At 41.6% G+C, this 27,482-nt stretch overlaps 1 protein-coding gene across 2 annotated transcripts; it reads right to left on the bottom strand.

Annotated features, from left to right (window-relative positions):
* Positions 1 to 1,053: 1,053 nt before the first annotated feature.
* EDEM3 (ER degradation enhancing alpha-mannosidase like protein 3) lies at positions 1,054 to 26,800 on the bottom strand. 2 transcript variants are annotated; one of them, XM_082287107.1, is made up of 20 exons: positions 26,529 to 26,800; positions 24,660 to 24,705; positions 21,364 to 21,464; positions 18,993 to 19,032; positions 18,426 to 18,538; positions 17,641 to 17,794; positions 17,016 to 17,150; positions 16,525 to 16,630; positions 15,888 to 15,985; positions 14,455 to 14,580; positions 13,655 to 13,738; positions 12,417 to 12,500; positions 12,110 to 12,234; positions 11,426 to 11,591; positions 9,056 to 9,210; positions 8,137 to 8,290; positions 7,457 to 7,651; positions 6,558 to 6,723; positions 5,984 to 6,169; positions 1,054 to 4,508 (listed from the first exon to the last, which is right to left on the bottom strand). In XM_082287107.1, exons 1-20 carry the CDS (start codon positions 26,687 to 26,689, stop codon positions 4,099 to 4,101), a joined length of 2,805 nt encoding a protein of 934 aa, XP_082143233.1. In that variant the 5' UTR covers positions 26,690 to 26,800; the 3' UTR covers positions 1,054 to 4,098. The 2 variants fall into 2 exon arrangements, with proteins under 2 accessions (XP_082143233.1, XP_082143234.1); XM_082287108.1 differs by lacking the exon at positions 21,364 to 21,464 and having other exon boundaries at positions 26,529 to 26,669.
* Positions 26,801 to 27,482: the final 682 nt, after the last annotated feature.

Here is a 27,482-nt window from a genome sequence, read left to right as displayed (position 1 = left end):
ATAAACACTGCTCAGCACTTGAACAAGGACTTGAATTTAGGGCTCCTGCATCTTAATCCTAATTTTCCTAATCCTAACTTCCATAGAGGAAAAACTGATAGGAATAGAGGTGGTGGAGGAGAGCTCGTAACAGAGGAAGGATAAGGGATATGCCCCTCCAAGACTCACCTCATCAGGCCCAAGTGAGACCTGGCTTTTTCATTCGAAATTAAACAGGTTCAGCAGCCAAAATGAACTTTTAAGGGTCTGTGTTGCGGTGCTTGGTTTCCTGCGTTGGTTCAGCAAGCCGCAAGCTTCCCAGAGCGCGCAGCGGGGCTGCTTGGGGAGAGCGGCTGTCCCGCTTCCCGTAGCCCTTTGGGGCGGCCCCGCGCTCCTGCTCCGGCCAGCTGGGCTCCGCAACACGGTGATGGTAAAGGAGGCAGAAGGGTCCCTGCATGGCGACCACAGAGGAACTTTTATTCACGTGATGACCAGCCGGTCCCCAGAGGCAGAGAGACCACGTGGGCAGGGAGCCAGGGGTTTTCTCAGATTGCAGGGACGGTACATGGGCAGAGTTGGGGTATTGGAACCAATAGGGAGAACCAGAGGGAGCAGCCAGGACTAGGGGCAGGGAAGGGGGGACAATGTGGAAAAGGCAGACAATTTAGTAAGAAAAGGAGTGGGGAAATACAGCGCCACAGGTCTGGATTTTGGATTTTAAAAATAAATGTTAATAATAAAATAGTAACGTCTGAGTCATAGAGAAGAGAGGTTGAAATAGTCCAATGAGATCTGGTTGCTGAGAGCCTGTCCAGTTTCAGTTCTAGACTGAAAAGGTGGTGTTTTGGTTATTACAATACCTCTGGGTTCAGCCAATCTCCCAGTAAAAATTCCAGGCTTCTCCAGGGTGGCAGCCGTGAATCTGCTCCATCCCCTCACCAAAGCTGCCAATGAAGGATTGGTGACTGCCTTGCTGAAAATGACAGCCAAGAGCAATGCAGAAATGAGCATCAGTTCAGCACAGCTTGACCAGAATATTTACATTTTATTAAATCTTTACAATCAGCAGTTATAATCAAGTACACAATTCTGTACACGGATTATGTACATTTTAGCCCAGACTTTTACATCACAGTACATAGTTGTCCCTAGAAATATTGTGTACACTTAATCACCAGCGAGTAAAACCCAACAATAGTGTTACAGCACCTGGTATTTGACATCTTCCATAAGAAAATATACGGCTGTAAATTGGTCTGGCTAAAAAAAAAAAAAAAAAATAAAAAAGCAACAAACCAAAAATCTTATAAAATCTGAACATACAATTTTCATTCACAGAATGGTTTGTTTTCTATGTTCTGACTGATGCCTGTTGCATAAGATGTCCTGTTTTTCACCTCTCAACACACACTCATTGGTGCCTACTCAGGGACACTGGCAGGAGGAGGAGAACCAGAGCTGGGCTCATTCTCAAACTTCATTAAGAAACAATAAATGTAAACAATTAAGAAGATTCCTCTAAGATCAAATGAGAAATTAATTGGCTGAATTATATGGCATGGAATAAGTGCTAGTTGCAGCTGTGATTCCTGAATTCTTCAGTGTTCAATACCATACAAAGAAATGTACAATGCTATACACAAAGGGTGATTCCTGATTAATGATCTACAAGCAATATTCCATATGCAGGGAGCAGACTTACAAACATTTGGGAAGAAAATACTCTCCCCTTTCCAAAAGGGTTTTCCTTTTTGATGAATACATTCTTTCTGCTTTTTAAGATGACAGTAACAGAAAACTGAATTCTTTCCAGAATGATATGAACAGGTTAAACTAAAGCCTATGTCCTCATAAGGAAATACAGTGAAGATAACCTGAATAAAACTGTCCCCCCAATTTAATCCTCTTTCCCAAAAGGTCAGCCTTGCCTGATTCAGTTCTGTAAACAAAGCTATGGCTCTTGTGATGGTTTCAAAGGTGAAGGAGAACTAAATGAAACAAAAACCACCCCAGAAGGAAGGAGGCAACAATTATCTGAGGTAGGCCACCACCAAAATGCTGCCCTAAATCCGTATGGAGTTCTGGGATCCCTGGAAATCCCTGAAAAGGTAATGCCTGCTGCTCTACTAACAGGTGTAGAGAAAGCAGTTACTAAAAATGAGCTGGTGATGGCAGAGAAAGTTAACCTTTTAATAAAATTTGATGTCTACACCTAAATCTGCAAGTACAAAAAAGAAAACCCTTAGCTGCTATATTGAGAGAGTAATGACCAGAAGCTTCTAGGATATAAAAATAACTCTATTTCCACCAAAAGAGCTACCAAGAAGGAAGATGATGTCCATGTCAAAGAGCATGGGAACAAAGATGCTCCTTTTGTGGCACTGAGCACTGACAGATCAATGGAATTCTCTGAGTGAAAACGTCTGATCTGTACCTGATGGTTTGATCCTGCACTTGGCCATGTCCTGGTGCTCCCAGGGCTCCAAGGAACCAAGGAGACTTACAAGGCTCCCACGGTAAAATACTTTCTATGAAGAAACTCACGTAACAAAACCCATAAATAAAAACATTCCCAAATGAAACCCCCCAGCTGCTTCAAGTCCAAACCTCCAGACAGTTATTTGTGCAAAGGAATGACAACTCCATTTAAAAGCTAGTTTCTTTCAAAGGACACTTATTCACTATTCCTCCTCAAACTCCTTCCTACCCTGGTGACTTAAAGTTCTGGATGATGTTTGGATGGACTGCCATGCTCTCAAAAGGTGCCTGTGCATTCTGAGACTTTTGAAAGCAAGTGTGGCCGAGTACATGGATCCAACATTGCCTGGGATTGCTCTGCTCACTGTACAGAGTATAAATACGGAGTATGGCTGTGCTACTTAACAGTTGCATACTCAGCACATGTAATTTCACCAGCTAAATCAAAGGTGCAGTCCAGAGTGGGGCTTCCTGTTTATTTACTCCATTGCAATGATGAATATAAACCTTCATTTTTAGCCTGGTGCAGCATATAGGCAGTGTTCAATTAATCTTTAATATAAAACAATTTTTTGAACCACAATTCACTAAAAGCAGTTTATATAAATCAAGTTAATTAGTTTTTGGCAGTTTCTCTGGACACAGTCAAAATGCCTCTGTTGTTTAAACTTCCCCATTTTTACTTAAATGTAATGGGGATAAAAAATTAGGACTCACCTGTAACAAACTCCAGAGCCTGGAATAACACCCCTGGACTCTGAACATTCAATCGACCCAACAGGCACTGCCCTCCCTGCCTGAAACACCACATACACAAGTTGCATATAAAAAGAACAATGGAGTCAAGCTGTTGGAAGTCAAACTTGTAGAAAAAGAAGGTTTTGTTACAGCTGATGGATCCGTGTCCTTTCAGAGACTTTCATATCTTGGGGCAGATTGGAGTTTTTCCACCTGAGAGGCTGAGGGAAACACCTGGGACTCAACACCTGCCTTGTCTGCTTCCCCTCAGCCTCCAGCAGGACATTCCCACACCTTTTCCTGGTGGCCCCACAGCTGGCCCAGCCTCCCTGACAGGACCTGTCACAGCTTGCCTTTGGTTTGTACAATTCCTCCAGCTGGAAGCAGAGCAGGAGGGTAACTCCCAGGTCCCCGTGTGGTTCCTCGTGGTAAGGGGTGCCAGGAGTGATGAGCTGCACTGTGATACGTCAGACAAAACCAGACTGCTTCCAGTTGTGCAAGCACCTGGAAACAATTCCCCTGCTGCTGTAAGGAAGGCTTTCAGCTGGGGAGGGGTGGGTGCCCCACCAAGAACCATTCTGTGGTCTGTCACCCCACCCTGCTCAACTGCTTCCCAGAGCCCCAGGAGTCCCCCTGGAGCCTGGAAGGCACGAGTCAGACTCATCCCTACCTGGGGGCACAGCACCAGCCACAGGGCCACACAAATGCTTCGATTGCACGTTCCCATTTTTAAACAAGAAAAATTAAAACATACAAAGAGCATGTGCTGGAATTCTAAGGTGTTTTCCAGGTGACACCTGGTTGCTCATCCCAATACTGAGTATGTTTTCTCAGATATCAGGGCCTCACTTCTACCCAAAGAGGTCTCCATTTGTTTATTAACAAATAAGTTACTATTACAAGTCATAGCTCATCCTTTTCCATCATTTCAAATGCTTCTATATCTTCATTCCAGTCTGCTAATATGGATTCCATAGGCTGGACTTTACTATCCCAGTGAGCTTTGGAATTGGACTCTGTCTGGGTGTTTTGTTCATGAGGCTGGCTGTCCTCTGGTGTACATGCTGGCTCCGGAGCACTGGCCTCTGCAGGTCCAGGGCTGTGGGGATCCTCATCAGCCCTGGAAACACTGGCACTGTCTGCGCTGGCAGGAGACAAAGGATCAGGGTCACCAACAGCAGAGCTCTCTCCTCCTCCATCAGGCTCCTCACTGACTGCTCCAGCATCCTGAGATTCTGAAGGAGCTTCCTCGGAATTTGGTTTGTGTGAATCATTTTCAGATGATTTCTGGTCCATATTCTCCATTTCCAAGTCTTTGAGAGGGAAGGAAAAAAGAAAATTAAAACAACCACATGAATGCAGTATTTTATTATGTATTCCAAAATCAAGGTCACTTCCCTTGGCCTTACTTCTTCAAGGAAGTGCAAACTTACCAGTGATATGAAAATTTAATGGTACTAAGGAATATATTTTACAGAGGGATAGGAGGGAAGACTTTTAAACACATTTTAAATGAGGGCAAACAATGAAGTGGGGCCCGTTTTGGTTCCTCAAACTTCAGGAGTGACTTGTGGGTCAGTGCCAGTTACCCTTCTTCAGCCTTAAGCAAATACCCACTGCGTGCACTGAACTTTAATGCTGGATTTTAAAGCACTCCCAGATCCACCAGGATCCCACATCAGAGCAAGTCAGAATTGGACAGAGTTTCCTAAGTTTACTGAACTGTGCATTTGAGAGAGCCAAAGCCAGAGCCTCCCCATTCAAAGCAAGTAAAACATGTCTCCCACATCCCAGCTTAGCTCCCAACAGCTGCCCAATTTAGTCATGCAGATTTCTCTGGGTTTGATGTTTATGGCTATAAGCAGGACACTGATATTTCAGAATTTCTAGGGAATTTAACCGCACATGCCACTGTTGACATGGGATACTTACTGCTATCAATAATGTAGTTTGGAATCATTTTACCTTTAAAGATTGTTGCTGGGATTCCAAACGGAAGCACGAGGAGGGGGAAGAAGCAGATATGGATTACAAACTCTCAAAGGCAGAGCTATCTTGTATTTAGCATTTTGTCAGAGCACTTAAGCACAGTTATAAACAGGAGGGATTTGTAAGTAGGAAGAAACAAGATGAGATTTTGGCATATCCCCTTTGCAAATAGGCTGATTTTCTAGAGATACTTGTTCTTACCTATTCTGCTTGGACACAGCAGTGCTACAGGGGAAGCTTACAAGAGGAAAATCTGGAATTTTCTGCCGCATTCAGCATTTCAACTGGGAATGTATTAGCTTGCAATTTTCTTGCATTATACAAGAACACCCACAAAACATCTGAGGTCAGCAGCCTTATTTCTCATGATAACCACTTCTCCTTAGATAGACAAAATAGTTCTAGCACTTGTCTGTCTCCTTGTGTGTCCCAGGAATGTCACTGGGGAGCTTGGTGAGGGAGAGGCGTTCACAATGTAGGGCACTAGAAACACACTGTTCCTGATGCTACTTCAAAGCAGCTGATAACAACAAGGATTCAAAAGGAATCCTAAAGGCTGGATTTTCTCATTAGCCAAAGTGACATTTAACTTAGGAACAGCATTTCTGGATGTCACCTTGTGGGGGGAGTAGATAATGGTATCTCTCAGATAATAGCTTTCTTAATAAAAAACTAACTCCAGTGTCAAACAGAAAACCATGGCACCTCTGGGCAGCAGTGCAAATCATTCCTGACCATTTTCCATTGTGCCACAGCACAGACGAGAGCTGGATTTATAATAAATCACCTCTAACCTTACCTCTGTCTTTTGCTTTATCAGAAAGAAGCACCTCCACAGCCTCATACTCCCGAATGGCATCCAGGATGATGTTCCCTTCCTTGTTGAAGAGGAAGAGCATGGGAATGGTGATGTCATCTGTGTTCTTGCCATCCCCGGCCATTTGGAAGAGAGGGGCTGTGTCACTGCTGCTGCCCTCATTGTCATCTAGGCAGAGCACACCAGAGGAAGGGCAAACTTCCCGTTAGATTGCCTGCATTTAGAGTGGCCTCCCCTGCCCAGTCACTTCAGAGCAAACCCCAGCTTGGTGTGTTTTCCTCCACACTTTTCATTTGTATCCCCATTCTTCCTCAGCAGTTAGTACTGACAGCACCCCGCGATCCTTAAAGTAGCAACTTTCAATTTGCAAAAACACTGACAATCGCCCATCCCAATCTGTGTCTGCACAGAACCAGACAAACCCCAAACACCTCTTCAGCTTCTAAAAGCACAACTGCTGTGCTTCTCAGCTTAAAGCTTGTCAGCTTTCCTGTATCTTCAAATCTGTAAAATCAGGTTACATTTACACAAATTAAGAACTTGGAATTGTATTTACCAATGACAATGCCTCCTATTGCTCCAGCTTTCTGAATGTTTCGTGCTTTTTCAGCAAACATGCACTGGCCTCTTTGCATCAAAGCAATTTTCTCTTTCACTGCCTCAGGATTAGTGATCTCTGAGCATCCATTATATGGCTTAATGGTTGCAACGAATCCTCTTGTCTGCTTGGAAAAAACAAAAATAAAGATAATTAGAGCACTACAGTCATGCTTGTGAAAGATTCCCAAGTATTTTTGTTCCTTCAGTCACTCGAATGCATTTAGTGTTGTCTTGTGTCAGTGCAGACAATCTGTGCCCTGAAACTGAAGCTCTAGAAGCAAAGAGTGACTGAGTGAAAACCTAATTCTCATAATCAGTGTGGTTTGTCTACACCTGGGAAGTGTTGTCTCTGGAAATTTTTCTCCTGTGAACTGCTAGTCTGGAACTCCTCTTTGGGGTTGCAACTTGGATTTTCCTCCTGCTTCCCATAGGGACCACTGCCTCTGTGGTACTGCCCTCTTCCATCTACACAGAGCCTTCTAGAAAAGCTTTCATAAGAACAACTTACTCTTAACTCTAAAAAGGCTTCTGGTAGCTCCTGGCTGACATGGAAGGAAAACTTCCCTAAATCACTGTCTCCTTAGCTGTGCACTGCAGACTGGATATCCTTGCTTCCCAACTCATGCTGTGCATGTGTGTTAAATCCTAAACCATGGCTGATGGCTCAGGAGCAGGGCACAGACAGATAAGCCACTCATCCCCACAACTGTCACTGCTGTCATTGTTGTCACTGGGGCCTGTCAATTTAAGCACTGTAATTAATCGATCACCTGGATGCCCTCAAACAGCAGCAGTACTGTAAAGCTGAGGCTTGTGCAACAGGGAAAGGAACGGATCGCACCACATCTCACATACCCCTGCTTTGTGTTTGGATAAGTCCATCCCAAACTGTGCTGGCCCAGCAGTCAAGACCACCCTGCCAAAGAAGGGATGGGAAACAATCTGGACAGCACGAGGAGGGAGCTGCTGCTCTTTCTGCTGCTGGCTGGAGAGTTCAATCATTTCCTGCATGAACCGTAAGCCATCCTCAGCATCCAGGGAACTTGCTGCCTGCAGAGAAAAGAATCAACAATTTTATCTTAAATGTTTGAGGAACTTGGGGGAAAAGAAGTTGTGTTTGCTTGGACCATTGCTACAAAGCCTTTAACACACAGGATGGATGCTCACTTCCACTCATTCATTTCACAAAGGTTTAGCACCTGCATGCACCACCGAGGAGACTGAAAATATACAAATATATAGACCTCATAAAGAAATGAAAGTACCTCATGCTGAAAGCAGTGTTTTCAGCCAAGATGCTGCTGGCTACATCACTTCAACATGAGCAGCCTCTACCTAAATTAGTGGAAGATTAGTTAAAAGTGTTGCTGATGCAAAATATTAAAAAGCATCAGCCTGCTAAATATAGCTACATATCCAGCTCATGTGCCTCCTTCCACAGGGTGGCTGTCCCTCCTGAAGCTCCAGGTGTCAAGTATCATTGCTAGGATGACTTTGCTGAGAGCTCTAAAAACTAAAATCCTGCCAGGTCTTACTTGCACTGCGTGCTGTACTAATTGTACTCGTCCATCTTTCAGATGGATCAAACTGACTCCCATCTTCTTCAGGATCTCCAAGTGCTCAGGATTACTGGCCATGAAATCTCTGGCTCTCAACGGTGGTTTTGGTCCACTTCCCAAACTCTCTTCTCTGCCAAAAGATATCAAGAGATCAAAGCTTTAAAAACCAGACTGTCCTTGAAACAGAGCTCTAGTGTTATCCCTGCCATCACAAGACTGGAATTCTTGGTACACTGAGTGCATGCTTCAGTGGAATGTAACTTCTCAATCAAGTTATCTTTTTTTAAAGTTGTCTCTATTATCAATAATTTTACAGTGCAAAACCTCCCCCCAGTATCGATAACAAAACTGCCATGTTCTCTCTCATTTGTAAATAGTCTGCATTATTGCAAGACTGACCAAACCCAGTTTTCCCCATACAGCTGCAATTCAGTTTTATTCATGAAATACAAGTATAGAAGAGGCGATCAGGAGGACAAACTTCCTCAGCCTTAACACTGCCCCAAATTCCTCAAACCACGTGCAGTTATGTGTGGCAGCATAATTTCCTTACTACAAAGACGACTTTCAGAATTGTTCAGGAGACCGCAGAAATTAATTTTACAAATCAGAGAGACACACTTCCTGTGATATTCCAAGTGAGAGCTGCAGCCGAGGCATGTGGCACATTCAGCTCCTTCTGCTTTGAAAGACCTGCTAATTCCAGCTGGAAACAAACTAAGTCTTGCTGAGGATGCCAGAGAAAACTGAAGTGATTTCTCCTGTGACCAGGACTTATCCCTTTGGCTATCCATCCCAAAAGGACTGGCAGCTCCAGCACACCTCACGCAGAGCAGAGCAGACCCTGTTCCACTCAGTCCTGCGCTAACAAAAAGAGAGGAAGTATCCATCTTACGCTCTGGAAATGCCCCGGGGACAGCTCTTATCCACCACGTTCTTCAGAGGCTCACGAATGCTTTGGGCAAACATGGGGTCATTTGGGAAGAGGATCTGGGTGTTTGGACAGGTCCAGTCAAAGTTGCTGTCGTCCAGCTCTGTGTACTCTGTGCTCTAAAATGACAGATACAGAGTAAAAAAATGCAGGTTTTATTTTTACATAGAGAACATCAACAGATAAGCCTACCTTAATCAATCTGTGTACTGGGGACATGCAGCAGCCAAGTGCAATAGGGTGCAAGCAAGTGCACTTCAAGCCCTTGGACAGACAAATACAACACCCATTCTAATTTGTAATTTACTAAATTTATATACAGTTTCTAGATTTTTTTTTTGCAGAAACAGCTAATCCTCTGCTGGCAGACTACTTCTCAAGCCTGCTCACAACAAAGCCTGTGCCCTGTATTTTATGTGCTGGACAAGTAAAGGGAGTAGTTCTGGTTTCACCTGATACTGGCTTTACAGCAAGCGACCAGCTGAAGGCTTTAGGTCATTCTTACTGAAAATGTCACATTTTTTCAAGTGAACAAAAGATTCTCCTCCTCAGGAGCCAAACAGACTTGCAAGTCTGGACAAGCAAGGATGAATCTCTATGTAATTCAAACAATTTCTATTTTTAGGAAAGATGGCAGAGTGAACATCTGCACAAATTGCTGGTTTGTAACATGTGAAACCATGTGGAACATGTGTGGTGGTTTGGAGCTACATTTAGCCTGTCCTCAGCTTAACAAATAACTGGTTATAGCTAACCAGCAAGCTCATTTTATAACTCATAAAAATTAATGTAGTACTTATCTACCTGAAGAGACTCACCCCTCCTGTTTGCAATATTGGCTAATGAAAAGTCAAGTATTTAAAGGCTCCCTAAAACCCAAGACTTAAAGGGCTGCTACTAAGACATGACCTTTCCTGTTTATGAGAGCAAATACAAACAGGATGTTGGGTTGATAGTACCAAGCATCTCTCTCACAGTTTGTTTTAATAGCACTGTATTTATGTTAAAAATCATTTACACATTCCATTCATTCAGATAAAATTCCATAACAGAGGAACACCCAACGTCACAGCCCTTCAGCCACCTGACACCATCTTCAATACTTGGATTATGCCCATTTGCAGCTTCGACGCGAAGAGCTTAAAAAACTGCATTTGAGCAATTTATTCCATCCTCCCTACTGGCCTTTCATTAACATTTGCAGTTCTCAAGAGAACAACCCAAGTTAGGCCAGCACTTAACACAGTACCAGCTGTGGGAACCCTGCCCATCAAATTCTTATATTGGGAACAAAAATTACATAAAATGCTCCTTCAGACCCTTCAAAAATCTTCTTACTTAGTTCGAAATCCAGCTTCTGTTTCCAAAACTCAAAGAAAAAAGATAAAATCTCAGGGACAGAACATTTCAGAGAGGGTGTGGGATCTCCACCATGAAGGAACATTTAACACCTAACCCACGACTCATTAAAACATAACCAGTGTTTGACATTAACATCAAATAACTAAAAATTTGTCACTGCTTAATGCTAAAGTCCATCAAACAGGGTGATTTTTCCAGGATACATGGCTTGACACACAATACAAACCTTTTCCTCTGATGCAGGCATTATTGTAAAACTCTTAGAAAATGTTAAAAATATAGGCACAAATAAGGGAATTTGTGTCCTTGAAGTCTCAGACACAATTTTCTCTTTCTCTTCTTCCTTTTTCTTATTGCCTTACAGACAAATTATGTCACCTTACTGACCACAAAATCAAAAAATCTGAGGATTTATGATGCTTTATGGCACAGCTGTACTACTCCAGGTTATTTTGGAAGGTTAAGTAATTTATAAACCCCTAAGTGTTCTCACATTTACACAGTAGATGCCTACTGCATGGGCTAAAGTGATTAAACATCCCAAATCTGTCTGCAGCTGTATCTTGTCAAATTAACTCCACAGCTGCCTCAAAAAACCTCTCAAAATTTGTTCATGTGCTAAAACTAACAAGAAAAACATAGGTTTTAGAAAAAATAATAAAAAAATAAAGATGGGGACAGAAATATCCTACTGTGTTATCTTCCAATTTATACAGAAGTGGGGAATGATTTTCTTTTTAAATCTTGCTATTAATTCCTATCTTTTTTCTCAAGGTTCAGCAGTGCAGAATCCAGTCATTACTCCTACTCTTGTGACTGGCACTGTAAATATGATGAAACAGTGCCTATTAGACAACATGTTCAAACTGGTGTGCTTCCTCAAACTATTATCTTTCCTGATTTTATTTCCATTTCCCCTCAAAAAAAGGAAGTGTACCACAGAAACTGATTTAGACTGGAGCTGTTACATACTATATTTTTTTTAGAGATGGTTTGATTTGTAGTGGAGAGCCAGAGTGGCAACAGATGAGCTTCTGTAGTGAAGATATAATCTTCGATGTCGAAAATCATGTCCTCCTTATCAGCAAACAGCAGGTACAGATATTTAAACATCTCGGCCAGGAAGAATGAGTCCATCCTGTGGAGAAAAAGGGGATGTGCTTTACGGAGATCTCCTCATTTCTAGAATATCAGTAAAATAAATATTCCTATGGCTCCATCTCTGAAGACTTCATGACTATTACTGCTGGACATAATTCCATTAGCATTCCTTCTACTTGGAAGAAGCTGTGTTTGGAGGGAAATGATTCAGCACATTCAGTACAAAACAGCATTACAGAAAAAACAAATAAACCTCCTGACAAACTTACAGATTTGAAGTATATTTTGTTTGAAAGTAATTAATCTATTGCTCTGAGACAAATGAACAGTTATTAAACTAAAAATATTCTTATGGAGCACACTGTAACACTACTGAAACAGTTTATAGACTGTTTCAATGCATTTACAGTTCAATACAAACAGGTAATTTAAGATTTGGTTATCAGACTGAAGACAGACAGCTCCTCAAATATCAATTAATTCAATTACATAAACAAGGCAATTTGATTTTTTTCTGTATTTTTATATTTAAAAAGAACTTTTTGCAAACTTTACCTGTCTTCATGACTTCCTGTACGAACATCCTTCATTGCAGCAAACCCACAGGGAACTCTGGCATACTTGTTCAAGTTTTCAATGAGGGTTTTTCCTACTTCTAGGTAGTAAGGGTCTCCTGTAGCCTATGAAAGAAAACCAAACCATTTTTGATAACCATTACATCTTGTTTATATCCTAAACTAGGCTCCACTGGATAAGTTAAGCTGGAGATATGCTACTCAATTCTATATTGAAATAAAACAGCAACAAAATTCTAGGTGCTAGAAAAAGTGCTCAAAGGTCAGAGGAATGAATGTGACTGTACCTTATACAAGAAGTAGGTGCTTTCAGCAAATTCAGGCCTCAGAGGATGCTGAGCCCAGTGAACTCTGAAGTCTGTTGTGAATGCCTGAGGATGAAAGAGAACAGACAAAAATAAATGCAGGAATGGAACCCAAACACAGGTTTATTTGAATTCTATGTTAACTATATAACCAGCCTAGCATTGATAAATACCATTTTTGCAAACATACCTACCACCTGACACCTCCAGTGCAGTCAAGTGTCACTGCACACTGACAGATGGTTAAGCAGCTGTTTCTAAATTAATACCACAGGCTACAAGTCAGATATCTAAAAATTTCCTAGTCTATCTATTCACTGTTACCGTGCACCGGGAAAAGCCACTTCTGTCATATATTCACTAGTATTTCATACTAAGATTTAAGTCTTTGCTTAACGGATGGTCTGTTGGCTTAAATACAACTACCTAACCTTTTAAAGTTTCCTTCATAAATACAAAACACAAAAAAAAACCAACCAAAAAACCCCATAAAGAGCCAAATCACACCATTTTAAAAGGACTCAAAAAAAAAAAAAAAAAAAATCATTCCAATGCTTAGCATTCTTTGCTCTCAGTAACCACAACTGGTGAATGTGATGTTAATTAAAATGTTCTCTAACAGAAATAAGCTTACAACAGAGAAAAGTCAAAATTAAACCTGGAGTCAGAAGCTTTCAAATATAATCTGGGTCATCACAGATTAAAGACATACACTTCAGCAGGTAAACAAGCTTTTCTGTGCACAATGGACTTGCTCAAAGACTTGCAGCATCTGTAGTAAGTTTGTGTGCTGACTTTCGAGGACATTATACAAAATCTCAGAACATTCTCTCAGTCAATTCAGCCTTTAGGTTCCTTCCCCAGAAGGATGACTGTGATCTTTAGCATTAACACTATTATGTTACCAAGCAGCTACTATTACTATTGCACACTGAAATGAGTTGAGGTCAGTTCTGAAAGACTGAAATACGAAGTCTAAGCAATTGTTAATAGCAGCAGCTTCCCGCTGTTGTGTTAATAACAGCATAACTGAAGGAAAAATATTTCATATCCCAAACACAGCTGTCAGACATGCAGAACTACAAATCATGTAAGAATGCTGTGGAAATGAGCCTTTGATTTTAATAACACGTATACCTACTGGTTTTTCAAATGGGCATCTGAGACTGCTCAAATTGAGGTAAGAATCAGTTTACACAATCAAAAATGTACTACCTTACCTCTGGCAGAAAGTTATGCTTTTTTATAACCTGATACAGCATCTCATGTGTTTCAATAGCAGGTCTAATATCACCCTTCAACACCTAAAATTAAAAAATAAAATTAACACTAATTCACCAAGCATAGGAATAATACTCAAAGTTAAAATCACTCACAGTGTGTTCATGTAAAGCTACAGAGCAGTCACTACATACTGTAATTATTACTCCCTATAAGTGTAAGTCACAGATACTCCTTAAGATATTGTTAAGCAAAAACAGTGAACTCATTAAAATTATTGCCTGTGTAGAACAAGGACCTCTGACATTTAAGAGAACTGGGGTGAAAACGTGATTTGGTTTGTCTTAAAGATGTCAACAGCATACAGACTAGGAAATCTGTCACTAGACTACTAAAAAGGCAGGTTAATTGGAGTATTTTCATGACTAGGAGTGAAGGAAGCAATTACATGGACATACCTTTCCTGATAACTCAACACAGCCAGAAAAGCACATTCACTTGCATCATACCATTGAAGTGACTGGAAGAGTGGGTACAGAGAACACAGCATCCCAGAACGGTTTAGGTTCAAAGGGACTTTAAGGCCCATCCAGTGCTACCCCCTACCAAGGGCAGGGACACCTTCCACTAGCCCAGGCTGCTCCAAGCCCCATCCAACCTGGCCTTGGACACTTCCAGGGATGTTCCCTCAGTATTTCTGAAAATCAAATCACTAAGCTTGACTTGAAAATCATATATCCAACCCAGTTAATCATTTCCTTGTTATTAAAACCATCTGTACATGGGTTTTACACCTTACCTGCAACCCAGGGAAGAAAGCGAGCAGAGAATCCATCCAGGTCCGAGCATTTAGCATTGGTTTATGAATGTGAACATCAAGGAGAAGAGGTGGTTGGCTGATGTATCTCATTATGGCATCATAGTGCTGCCAAACATCAGGAAAAGCAGGAGTTTGTGTATCAATTTATTCCCCAAAAGAGAGATGGATCACCAGACTGGCACTGTATTTGAATGGAAAAGCCAGTACTACACTCCCAATCACTGCTACATTTTGCAGTGCCACTAATCTCTAGTTTGCAAACTAAAATTAAGTGTAGTAAATACTGAAAAGCTCCACAGTATTACACTTGCAAAACTTACCACGTTTCCAAGGAATACACATACACAAAATATACCCAGCAGCCATGTGATAAACCAGGAACTATCACAGTTAAGGCACATTCGTTTCAGCTGAATTTTAAAGCACACTCTAAAGGAAGCTGAAATTGCTTTCTCTGAACAACAGAATTCCAAAGCATATGGATCTCAGGAGGAAAAGGAGGTTAAAAAACCCAAACAAAGCAGCTGGACCAGATGGTTCAGAAGAGCTTTAAAGTTCTCCTTTAAAAAACCCATTAGGTCATTTGCCACGTTGCTGACTTCCAATCCTAAACTTTGTTTTCAGAAGGTGCAATCCTGAGCACACAAGCCAAACTGACAGGGAACACTTAACAGAGGAAACATTTAACTCAAGGAAAATGTAGCACTGGGGGCTGCCCTTTAGGACCACGAAATCATCATTACACCTAAAGTGTTACAACAGGCCTTTAACTACGGAATTACTACACTTCTAATAAAAAATCATGCTATATGATATAAAATCCTATTATGATCTAAAATGTTTTTAATAGATACTGCTATTTTCAAAAGAAATAATGCTTTTATGAAAGAATTATAATGCTGACAAAGCTGCTCAGTAATTTATGAATTTAAAAAAATCTAAGCGTGGTTTTCAGCTTGTATACTTAAATGTACCCTGGGCCTGAGGATCTACAGTGCAAAGCAAGATCCACATTTTGATTTTCTTGTTGCTCCAGGACAGAATGAAATTGTACAATGGCTTGGAATAAGAGGCCCTTACAGAAGGGCCTTTACTGTACAATTCTTTTACAGAAACATTTGCTGTAGTACACTCTCCCAGGTGATCTGGAAATACAGCTTCTCCCATACTGGGAACCTGGAGAAAAGGCCTAGAAGGTTCTGATTTTTACTGGATGGGGTTAAAATAACTGCTCAGGTGGCAGCTAATCACCCAAGATTAGCAAAAACCCTCAGTAAAAAGAGCTGGCACTAAACACAGCAGAAGTCACAGAAATTCTGCTGAAGATCCCTTCTCAGGCTAACAGCTGACAACACAATTACTCTGAAATTTGTACTGCAGAAGGCACAAACCTGAGCAAGGTGTTAACTTACCGTGTTAAATCTTTCCAGGAAACTGTCATCTCCCAGCAAGACATAGGCTTTTAATAAATATTCATAGTATGAATCTATTCCTGCTCCGACTCCACTATCTAGGAACAGGAGAAAATAAAAAGGTGGGTTTACTTTAAGTAGTGATATGGGTATTTACCGTATATTCCCACTTTGATTTTAAAGGCTCTTCCAGTGAAAGGAAAAGCCTCCTTTCACTGGAATTAGGGCGCAGATTGAAGCAGAGACACAACACTGTGTGTCTATGCCAGTGCACACAATAATATGGACAGACATGCATTGAAGACACTTATTTCACTTTTCTCACAGGACACCACTTCTCCCATCCTATTTATATTTTTCCTATGTATTTATAACAAAGTCTCTGAAAATTCATCCCAAGGTGTTTCCCTCTCGGTGTTAAAGAGGATCAGGGAACACTTTGCCATGAATAAAACCAGTTTCTCTACCAGAGAGGGCTTGGCCCTCTCAGAGCAGAGCCAGGCTTTGGGGCAGCAGGTTTCTCCACTGCCTATCCCATTAATATTTTAAACAGTCCAGGTAAGCGTGCTGGGGGTGTGTGAGATCTCCCCCGCCCCAGAGCGCCCGTGGTCCCTGCCTGTGGGTCAGACCCCCCCACCTTTGCGGACCCAGTCTCCAGTGTGGATGTTAATGGTGACCCCAACTAAGTTGCTGCTGCGCTGTCTCTTCTCCCAGATAAAATCCAGCGCCTTCCGGGCATACTCCTGCAACAACAACAACAGGGAATTAGGGAAACACAGACACTAAACTCTGTCATTCTTTTGGCTAATTCAGTTAAGACGCAAGGAAAGGAATAGCATGTTTCATGTCTAATGATTTCAGAACTCCTAATCTTCAGAACATTTATCTTGTTTACTTCTGTATTACTCTAACTACTTTCAACCACAATTATTTCCTGTGATTTACAAAATGATTTAAAAAAAAAAAATCAAACCTTAGAAGAAAGCCCACAAACACTACAAATCCGAACAAATGCAAATGTTTTTGTGCAGCACAGCTAAAACATCTATTTAATGAACTCAGAATTATTTTTCTAAAATTACAGAAATGTAACAGAATGCTAAAGACCTAAGCCAAAAAAAAGCAAACCTCAAATATAGATGTTCCTGTGAATCTGCTTAAAGCTGCAAACTCAAGGATCAAGGTACCAGCACAAGCCGTACAGGTATCAGTTTCTGTTCCTGTTCGTGCTTCTGGATGCCTTACACCAAATTTTAAGTTAACCTAGAGAAAAACAGAGATTATAATCTTTATTTTTCCTAGGTGAAAGAATTTACATTCCTGTAATTGTACAGCAAGTATATAATCTACGCTCTTTCTAAAGACAAGAAAAAAACGATCCCTTTGGTTTTGCTTTGCCAACTTAAACATGCACAGAGAGGTATCTACAAATACCCAAAATCTCAACCCTCCCAAACAAGGACTTGTTGCCTGGTTCGCTAGACATTTGAATAAGAGAATACACTCTAAAAATCTAATTCTAGCAATTTTTTTTAGCAACAAATAAGGAACTCAGAATATCACAAGTGCTCCTGGAAATTTAGTTTTTTAAATATCTCACTACTCCTGGCTCCTGAGAGTACCTGCAATTTATCAGCTTTTGATCTTCTGTCCACTTAATAAATATAGACACGATTTTGGAGACAGATATAAAATCAAAGCAACAGAAGTCTTGATTACAGCTGTAATCCTGCATTACAGAAACTGAACTTACTCTTGGATAAGGGAGACCACTAGTGGTGTTAAAAGCAGGTAGAAGCTTGTAGCCCAGTTCCTTTGCCATGTGCAGGAGTTCACCATTGTACCACTGCATATATTCACCTTTTTCTTTCAGCATAATTGCCACTGAGTGCCCACCTAGGAGACCTCTAAACACAAGAGAAATTATCCACATCTCAAAAGGTATGTTCATCTGAACAGCAAGGACAACTCTCTACAATTTAGATGACATGTACATAACTGGTCCTAATTTTTAGACTGCTGATGCAATCCCCATTATAATCAAGGTTAGCTACCAGTATTTTGGAAGCAATTCTTCTTGTTTATCACTGGAATCACTGATTCATCAATATTAGACAGGAAAAGCAACCAAGACCTCTAAAATGGCATACAATAACTTCAAATTACACATTCTGATCCTGCATTGAGCCCCAGAGGTCCTGTCCAAGCTGAAATAATCTATGACCCCAAGTATCAAAATCTGGTAAATCAAGTATTGAACAGAGCCATTTCCAAGCCTGTTTCTGTTAAGCAAACCCACTGCTCCCTCAGCATGCATATGGGGTTCTTAATCAGCAAAGCTGTGCCTGCAGCAGTGAGATGGGGGGCAGCTTGATCCAGTACCACTGCAGCAAGTCCTGCCTCGCATTTTAAAACTGCTCTCAGGTGAACTGACAAAGGCACAACTGTTTCAAATAGGTGGAACAGAACAGAAAGGTGTCTTAAAGACACTGACTAAAATCCACATTTTTAGGAGTTTTGAAAACAAAATTTACTCACCCAAGGACTCTTATGTTGGTTTCAAAGACAGACACAACTATGTCATTATCTAAATTAACATCCTTTATTACTTTTTTTACAGCCTCTTCAAACTCTTTGGTTTTATTTAACACCTGGAATACAACAGTGAGCAGCTATTCAGTTCCAGTATAGCTAATGCAGTCACAGTATATTTGTATACAGAATATTTCAGTGCACACACAGTCACCCACGAAATACGTACATACAATTAAAACCAGAAATACATCAGTGGTTATTAAGAGGTGCCCACCACTAACTGAGCCTCTTGCTTTAGACTGTAAGGGAAAACAACAAACTCTTTGTGTTAAATTAGAGCCAAAAAAGGCAATATTAAGAAGTATCAATGAAATGTGAAGGAACTGCTGTAGTTTTCTTACTACAACCAACTCCAAACTCCACCCTCACAGCACTTCAAAGTTCCCACGACTAACAGTCACTTCAAACAGAGCCAGAGATCAATGATCATGAAAAAAATCTAAAAGTAAGTCTGAGCATCAGAAGGCAATCTCTTTGTTTTATCAAAGCTTATCAACAGCTTAAACTTACCACAAGAGTGTCCAAGGTATCAATTAACGTCAGTGAAAACCTATGAAAGAAAATTTAAAACAGATTTACTATAGATCTGTATGTGTAGGAATTAAGTGATTTTTAATAGTAACTGATACCATGGAAGAAAATAAAATTCTCACAGACCACCAGCTGCAAAAAATTTAACATGTGTGATATCAAAACCTCCTTCTAAGTTTCTTCCCTTTGCTAGTGACCAGTATAGGAGCTGATGAAGAAGCTATGATCACAGATACATTTATTTACTGCAAAGCCTTCTAACCTCTGGTAAGCAAATTTCATTTTTATTCTTTGTCTCCAATCAAATCTATTAAGAAACCCAGCAAAAAAGTTTAAGTCTTTTTCCAACCTCTGTTTTACTTTTTTTTCAAAAAAAAGGAAAAATGTTGAGATCAAAAGCCATTCCAAGCTAAATTTCTCCTACCAGAAACTGTTACAACACTAGCAAGTGGTAGGCTTAAAATAAAGAACTACTTTATTTACTCTAAAATAAAGAACTATTTTAACAGTGTCCAAGGCTAGGCTGGACAGGGCTTGGAGCAACCTGTGGTAGTGGAAGGTGTCCCTGCCCACGGCAGGGGGTGGCACAGGATGGGCTTTAGGGTCCCTTCCAACCCAAACCAGGTTGGGATTCTGTGATTATTCTGTGAAAAGAGAGCATCAAGTCAGCTCCACACTGTCTGAAACAGGAACATCCCAACAAGGATCAGAGGTTTTTTCCAGGGCTGTTCTAGTGCATCCCAAGCTGAGGGGACCTTCCCCATCCCAGGAATTATATCTATAATTGTATCTTAAATGTGTCTGATTGCAACAACTGCTCCTATGCTAAGAAACACCCACAACACAGAACAGAACTTACAGAACATGATAGTGCTAAAACTGAACACTTTGGAACAGTTAAAATTGCCTACTGAGGAGCAAGCACCAAGGATTTCAGCAAGTGCCCAATGTCTGAGACCTTGTAGGCAACACGTAACAATCAGAATTCTAGTAAGTCTTCCTATATTACAATTCTCTTAAATCTGTAACGACATAATGGCATTCTGCGAGTGCTGTTTTACAAGAGACAGAGATTAGCTAAGGACTATGCACAACTGCCTAACAAATCCACAACTTTTTCCATACAAAAGGAGGGAAATGATGCATTTCACAGCTATATGGAAGGCTCCTGAGCTCTCCAGGGAAACAGGACTGACCCAGATGCCTCACCCTGTCATTTTGTGACTGCAAAGGCTGGTAGAGAACACAACTGATGAGGCAGCTGGCACAAAAAAGGATTAGATAAGAAATCTGCTACATAATAATGTAACTAAGTATAAGGTACAGAATAAAGCACGTATACAGAAAAACAATAAATACATACAATAATTTAATGCATCTAAGGGGATGAAAGGTATTTTTACTCAAATGCTTGTATGTTTAAAAAAGGTCGTTAAAAAGAATGCATGACCAGGATTCAAAATACATTTTCTTGACGCTTTTCATCTGCTGTGTCTTTAGATACCTCCAAGGCAGCAAGATTATATGGAAATCTCTAGACTAGGGAACATTTGTACATAACAAAACATAACCAAAGTAACATGCTCATTATCCTAGAGACAATTTATAAGCAGTATTCAAGAGAAGGATTTCAGCTTTGATTACCACTATTGTGCTTAGAGACATTAATCAGTGATATAAAAAAAAAAATCAGCTATTTATAATTAAAGAATTTGCTCTATAAACTGCACATATTCAAAGGAATCAATTACAAATTAATTTAGAGTAAGTCAACTTTGCCTTTAATTATTCCATTTAATATGGAAAAAAACAGTCCTTAAATCTACAATTTGCTAGCCAAAGGATTAGTATTTTGTACTATTAGCTCCCTTAAAAGAAAGAATAGAAAACATGTCTGAAATAATGTTTTATACTTCTGCAAAGGCCTCAGGCTATCATACACATGATAATCATTAGACTGCCTGTTTTCAGAAAACTTTCTACTTAAGAAAAGCATATTAATTATCACTTATTAGGCCAGCATCACAGATAAGAGTTTATTGCTCTGTTTAGCTGATCATGAACCCTTAAAACCTCTACTACTAATACCAAAAATGTCAGCCCACATCTGGAAGGTTTCCCTATGGAAAATACTTGGAGAATGGTTAAAAGAACTATCTTTGGATCTCATCCACTGGTCAATTCTTTTCTTCTGATTAAGGTACAATTTCACATCAGTTAACTTCACAATAATAAGAATACTTCTTACAAGTGTAAGTTTCTGGCCATATCAACTGAACAAACAAGTTTTATGGGCTGCCAATTGTACTTCTACTCCTAGATGTTTACAGTGACCATTTCAGACACTAACTTTCCCAAGGCATCATCCACATCCCCTCGACTTGGCTCCTGACCCCGCACTCGTCCACGACAAGTTAAAGGCATGAGTTCATCAGCTGGATACGCATGCTCCTGTTGGGAACAAAACAGGGGAATCAGTTACAGTGCTCACAGCCACTCCTGGGAGCCTGTGAAAGGAATCCTCATCACGCTGTTCTTCAGAAAAACTGCATGGACATCACAGAACCCTGAAGGTGGGAAGGGACCTCTAGAGTTCATCTTGTCCCAGCCCTCTGCTTGAGCAGGGCCACTCAGACCCAGCTGCCCAGTACCACATCCAGACAACTCCTGAGCATTTTCAAGGAGGGAGACTCCACGGCCTCTCTGGGCACCCTGTGCCAGAACCTGGTCAACTCCACAGTGAAGAAGTGTTTCCTTGTGTTCAGAGGGAACCTCCCATTGTTTGTGCCCATTTCCTCTGAGCACCACTGAGAAGAGCCTGGCTCTGTCTTCTTGACAGCCTCCCTTGTTAAATTCTCTGGAGCCTTCCCTTCTCCAGGCTGAACAGCCCCAGCTCTCTCTCCCTTGTTACATTCCCTGGAGCTTTCTCTTCTCCAGGCTGAACAGCCCCAGCTCCCTCAGCCTTTCCTCACAGGAAAGATGCTCCAGGCTCTCCATCACCTTGATGGCTGGTCCTTCATGGACTGCACAATGAACTCAGCTGGCTGGGGGTGACAGTCAGGAACAGGTAAGAGAACTCAGGAGTTCAAACAAAAAATTGGTGGATTACTACATAAGGCATAAAAGACAACATTCACCAAAAAAACCTTAACAAGACTGAGCCTTTTACAAACATAACTGACACTAATATGACAAATATAACACTGACATCAGTAGTGATGAATCTTAAATATATCTAATTCCAACCAACATGAAATTGCCTCCTTTAGAAGCTCAACACAAGTGGTTTGGGATGGAGCTTTTCTCTTGATTTCAGCAGGAAACTGGCTGAAATCAAGTACTGACATCTCCAGTTTAACTTTTAGTGGAGAACTAACATGTGTCGGGATAAAAAACTTCAATTGCTGCACTGAAACTGCAAGTAAACACATTCAAAATCTTTCCAAATATATGGTACAGAAATAATCTATATTCAAACATGAAATAAAAAGGAAAAAAAGAGCATTCCTCTATAAATAAACAGCTCTTACAGCAACTTTTTTTGAAACTGATGGTTTGTTTCCCTGTATACTACCCTCCTGAGTGTTTTAGTCTTTGCTCAACTCTTTGTTCTCCTCAAGTTTAACTACAAAAGGCAAAATCTAGATCATTTTAATACAGCTCAGATGTTTCTGAATATCTCTGCAAAGTATTCAGAAAAACAGATTAAAGAAGTACACAACAAAAGCAATGTCAAAACTGAGATCTCTGGCTTAAATTTTGGATAAGAGAAGTGATAAATAATATGGAAAAATAAACTTTTAGTTTTACAAATAAAGAACTAGAAGCATTTTGAAAAATAAAAGTTCACTTATTCTCTGCCTGCAGCAGAGAATAAGCAGCTACTGAATTATTTCCCAGCTTGTCACTGGCCTCAACTGATTGACATTTTCACATGTTCTGACAGCCAAGAAGAAAAAATATCCCCATTACTACAAATATTGTTGAAGGACTGAAAAAAACCAGCAGATTTTTCTCAAAGCTGCTGTTAACAACTACAAAAAGACAAAAAAAAAAAAAAAAAAAGACAAAAAGACAAGGGAGTTTCCCTTGCAATCAAACACGAATTTTCAGTCTTCTAAATATGGATGTCTAAAATATGTATTAATAGAAACAGAAAATCAGAACTTTTCAGCTGGCTGTTTCAAAAACACCTGCAAAAATACTACATTCTCCTGCTGTCACAATCAAGTCTGATACTCTAATCTTTTCTTCAACTTTAAACAAGCAAGTCACATTTTTCTGTTTGTTTAGTGCTCCAGCATACGTGGCAAATAAATATCCTTTTGGCTTCAAACTTTCCAGGATAGCTGAAGTTATTACTTTTCTTCAAACAGAATTTTCTTGCTTCAGATGTGGCAAGACCCCTACCAGTTGCCAGTTCATCACAGATCCTTGTAATATTTTATTCAATTTTGCCAAATACGTAAGTTTTCCTTCAGGGAAACCCAAGCCAAGTGTTTTTCATGGAACCAGATTACAAAAATTACTACCAAAAAGCCTGATGTTTAACTGCTAAAGGTTTCAAAAGTACAGAGATTAAGTCAAAAGGTCTGGAGAAACTACATCCCTTTGAAAATCCTCTTGCCTGGTTTTCTGTCCACTCTACAGTTCTGTACCTCTCTCATGTTGTATAAAGTTGTAACTACTGAGATTTTAAGCTTGAATTACATAATTAAGTTTATACTATAACACAGAACATGGGACATGTGGCAAGATGCTGCCAGGAGACAGCAGTTTGTGCTGCAGGAACTGATGCAACTTGAGAGGGGTTTCTGCAACAGCCACAAAGAATGTGCAAGAATGTCCATATAAAGCCAGTAAGAATTAATATTTTATATTTATCTAGGCCACATCTACAGTTTCTCCTCAGAAGTATATTACTTACAGAATATTCAAAGTAATTATTACTTGAGGAAGTCCACTCCAAGTAACTTATTTATTCTTAAGCTTTTCTAAACTGAGCCATCCCAGGGTGGGTGGAATGGCTCAGAGATCCAGAACTGAAGGACATCTGCACAGGAATCACAAGTCAGAGCAAAAGAAACCACAGCCAGTGTGGCCTATGGTCATATGACAGTCACATCCTGGGCACAGACTGGAATGCCTGGATATGGCACCAGATCCCCTTTCTCTTCTACAAACAGTTTGTAGAAGAGCCCTCCAAACTGCATCTGACATGGCTTACTACTGAAGAAATATTAGATGTAATTTCTACCTACAAAATAAATAAGATCTATTTGTGTTCTCCAGAATCTCATGCCTACAGACAGCTCTTCTCGAGCTTCCTTTTCCTAGAATTTCAAAGCAAATACTTTACTGCTCATAGCCTGACATGAGATAAACTGATTTGGGAAAGATCAGGCACAGATTAGGAGAGTTACCACAAGCAATTCTTAGTTACCACTCTAAAAGCCATCACAACCCTCCTGAAAGTAGTATATGTTCTGGTCTTTTTAAAGGCTTTACAGGTGCTGTTACTTATTTTAGCTCTGTTTTCACCCCCCCTTCCCAGATATTTCTATAGAATGTCATGTACTGTGGTTGCTTTCTTCCCCAGGTCAGAAACAACTCCTCTGAAAAACATCAAACAAGTATTTGACTTACCATATAATTGCTATATGCATGATCAAACATTTCAAGCACTTGATTTCTAAAAAAGAAAAAAGAAAAAGCATTAGTGGTCTGTCTCCCAACGGTCTTTAACACACCATCTTACATGCATCACACTTCAATATCTGAGTATCAGGCACAGGTCCTCTACTAACATATTCTACTCAAGTAAATGAAATATAGAATAATAATTTTTCTTGCTTCAGATACTCTGGTCCACACCAAAAAGGAAAGACTCTTTCTTCACCTAACATGAAATTATTTGGGGATCTCTTGGCAAGCAAATACTAAAGAAAACCCTTACATTTATTTCATATGTTTGAAAGGACAGAAATGCTTCTAGATATAAAAACTCCCCAAAAAACACATTGTTTTTTTATAACACAGCACTACTTCTGATCATTCCTAACTGTTTCACGAAGGAGCCCTGCAAGCAAAAAAGGATGCTAATTTCTACCATCAACATAATTCACAATCTCTGCTGATAAGACCAAACATAAAAGAGCCAAGAACACCACAATTATATTGTAAATATCCAATTTAGTTCAATGACTTGGAAATTTAAGAAGTAGTTTTAACTCATCAAGTACATTAAGGCATCAAAAGAGCAGAGGATGGTACTTTTCCCAGGTGCCTCTCAGGTTGCAGCAGGTAAAATCCCAGATAAGCACACAAAGCTGCTGGGTGATGCAGAAAACAGAAAATTGCTTTAAACTTATATTTACAGGCATTTTCTGTGACTGACATGATCCTGTCATTAAGTACAGAGATCACATTATTCAGAAGTGAGCCAGCTCAGTGCCCCCAAACACAAACCATGGCAGGACATGGCCTGCACATGCCTGGAGCATCAGATCATATTTTAAGTGCAAGTTATTAATGAAAAAATTTTAAAACCAATTGGGGAATGAAATTTCAACTCCTTGCGTAGCCTCATGAAGAGAACGTATAAAAGATTACACACACATATTACCCTGAGAACCCAAGATGGAAAACCCCACTAACTGTAAACACTGGAGTTAAATATCAACTTATACCCGACAGCTGGACTTGGTGATCTTGGAGGCCTTTTCCAACCTTAAAAACTCTGTGATTAACAACTATCACAGTATCCAGACTGTTTCTCCAGCAGACTTTTTGCATTATTATTCTGTACAACTGACCAGTGGATTGGAAGAGGACGATGAAACTGCCCCAGTAACATACTAAGACAAAATATGCTTGATTGCCAATTTGTTTAAAAAAATCCCACTCCACGCAGGAAAATGTATTTCCACCTACGTTGTAATATTTACCCTTCAACTAAAAACTACAATAAAAGAATCAGCCCCTTACACGCATGGGGGACCGAAGCAGTTTAGGTTACATACAGGAACTAGGCGGAACACACGTAAATATTTACCTTTTTTATGACTCCCGCACTCTCACAGAGGCACGGCCATAATTAAACCAAGTATGGATTTAGTTACCTTTGATCACCTTTACCACTAGCTCGACGCAAGCCCTGGCTGAAACCTTCAAGACGAGCTCCCAAGCACTGACGAGTTACAAGTTCCCACAGCACATGGCTTGACCCCACACCGGAGAAGGGGCCGCGTGTCCCCAGCAGCTGGGTGATCTGGCCCGAAACACCCGCCGGGGTCCGGCAGACGCAGCTCCAACCCGGCTGGGCACCGATGCCACGCGTGCCCTGGAGTGTTCGGAGGGAGAGGGAGGGACAGGGGACGCGATCCCGAAGCTCTACGCCCGCAGCAGCCCAACCCACCCCAACCCCGGGGGGAGCGCACACCCCCTGCCCAGCACGGCAGGGCCCGGCTCGCCGTCCTTCCTTCCCTCCCTCCCTTCTGCCGTCCCTGCGCTCACCCCAGCCGGCGCTTCTCCTCCCTGCTCATGGCCCCGGCTCCCGGGGCGGCCGCCAGTACGGAGGAGGCGGAGAGCAGGCCAAGGGCCAGGAGCTTCCAGGGCCTCCTCCAGCGGGGCCCCCGCTCCCCGGCGCGGCAGCCCGGAGCTCCGCTGAGGGCCATGACGGCCGGCCGGGTGCCCGCTAGTCCCGCTGCGGGCCCATGGCCGCTCCCGCAGCTCCCGGCGCAGGAAGGGCCCGACCCGGCCCCTCCGCGCGCGCCCGCGGGGGCGTAGCCAAGGAAACGGCCTCGCGCCGCCGCCGCCGCTTCCGGCACCACCCCCCCGGCGCGCGCCACCGGGCCAATGGGGGAGCGCGGCGCGTGGGTCACGTGCGCCGGCAGGGAACGCGTAACGAGAGGGTCGACGTGGCCAAAGGGAGGGGGGAACCACAGCTCCCGGCGTGCCCCGCGCCCCGCCCCGCGCCCCGCCCCGCCCCTCACGCGCTACCCCGAGCGAGCTCCAAGCGCGGAGCGTGCGGGGAAATCATGGAATTGCTCGGGACCGTAAAGATCAGCTCATCCTGGGTACGGACGTGGTCAGAGCCCTGTCTAGCCTGATCCTGCACACTCCCAGAGATGGAGCAGCCACGGCTTCTCTGAACACCCTGTGCCAGGCCCTCACCACCCTCACGGGGAAGAACTTCCTCCTAAATACCCAGCCTAACACTCAGTTTGAAGCCGTTCCCCCTCACCCTGTCATTCCATGCTTCTGTAAAAGCTCCTTCTCCGTGTTGCCCGCAGGATTCCCTCGGGCACTGGAAGGAAACACCTCCGTCACTCCCAGCTGCCTGAAGAACAGTTTTTAATAAAATCCCCCAAATTACCACACACTCAGAAAAGCAGCGTCCCAGCAATGGAAGGGAAGAACGTCTTTATTTCCATGACATGCGTTTGTACGAAGTTCCAAGCAAATACA

This window comes from Coloeus monedula (genome assembly GCF_965178545.1).
Source record: "Coloeus monedula genome assembly, chromosome: 9".
NCBI lineage: Eukaryota > Metazoa > Chordata > Aves > Passeriformes > Corvidae > Coloeus > Coloeus monedula.
This window is presented reverse-complemented; position numbering and strand designations above follow the sequence as displayed.

Excerpts from the sequence above, each read along its gene's own strand:
- EDEM3 (XM_082287107.1), bottom strand. The coding sequence starts at position 26,689 with ATGGCCCTCAGCGGAGCTCCGGGCTGCCGCGCCGGGGAGCGGGGGCCC. Across the intron at positions 24,706-26,528 it reads GAGGAGAAGCGCCGGCTGGG|AAATCAAGTGCTTGAAATGT; the intron begins GTGAGCGCAGGG and ends TTTCTTTTTTAG. Across the intron at positions 7,652-8,136 it reads TAGTACAGCACGCAGTGCAA|GCAGCAAGTTCCCTGGATGC; the intron begins GTAAGACCTGGC and ends TTTTCTCTGCAG.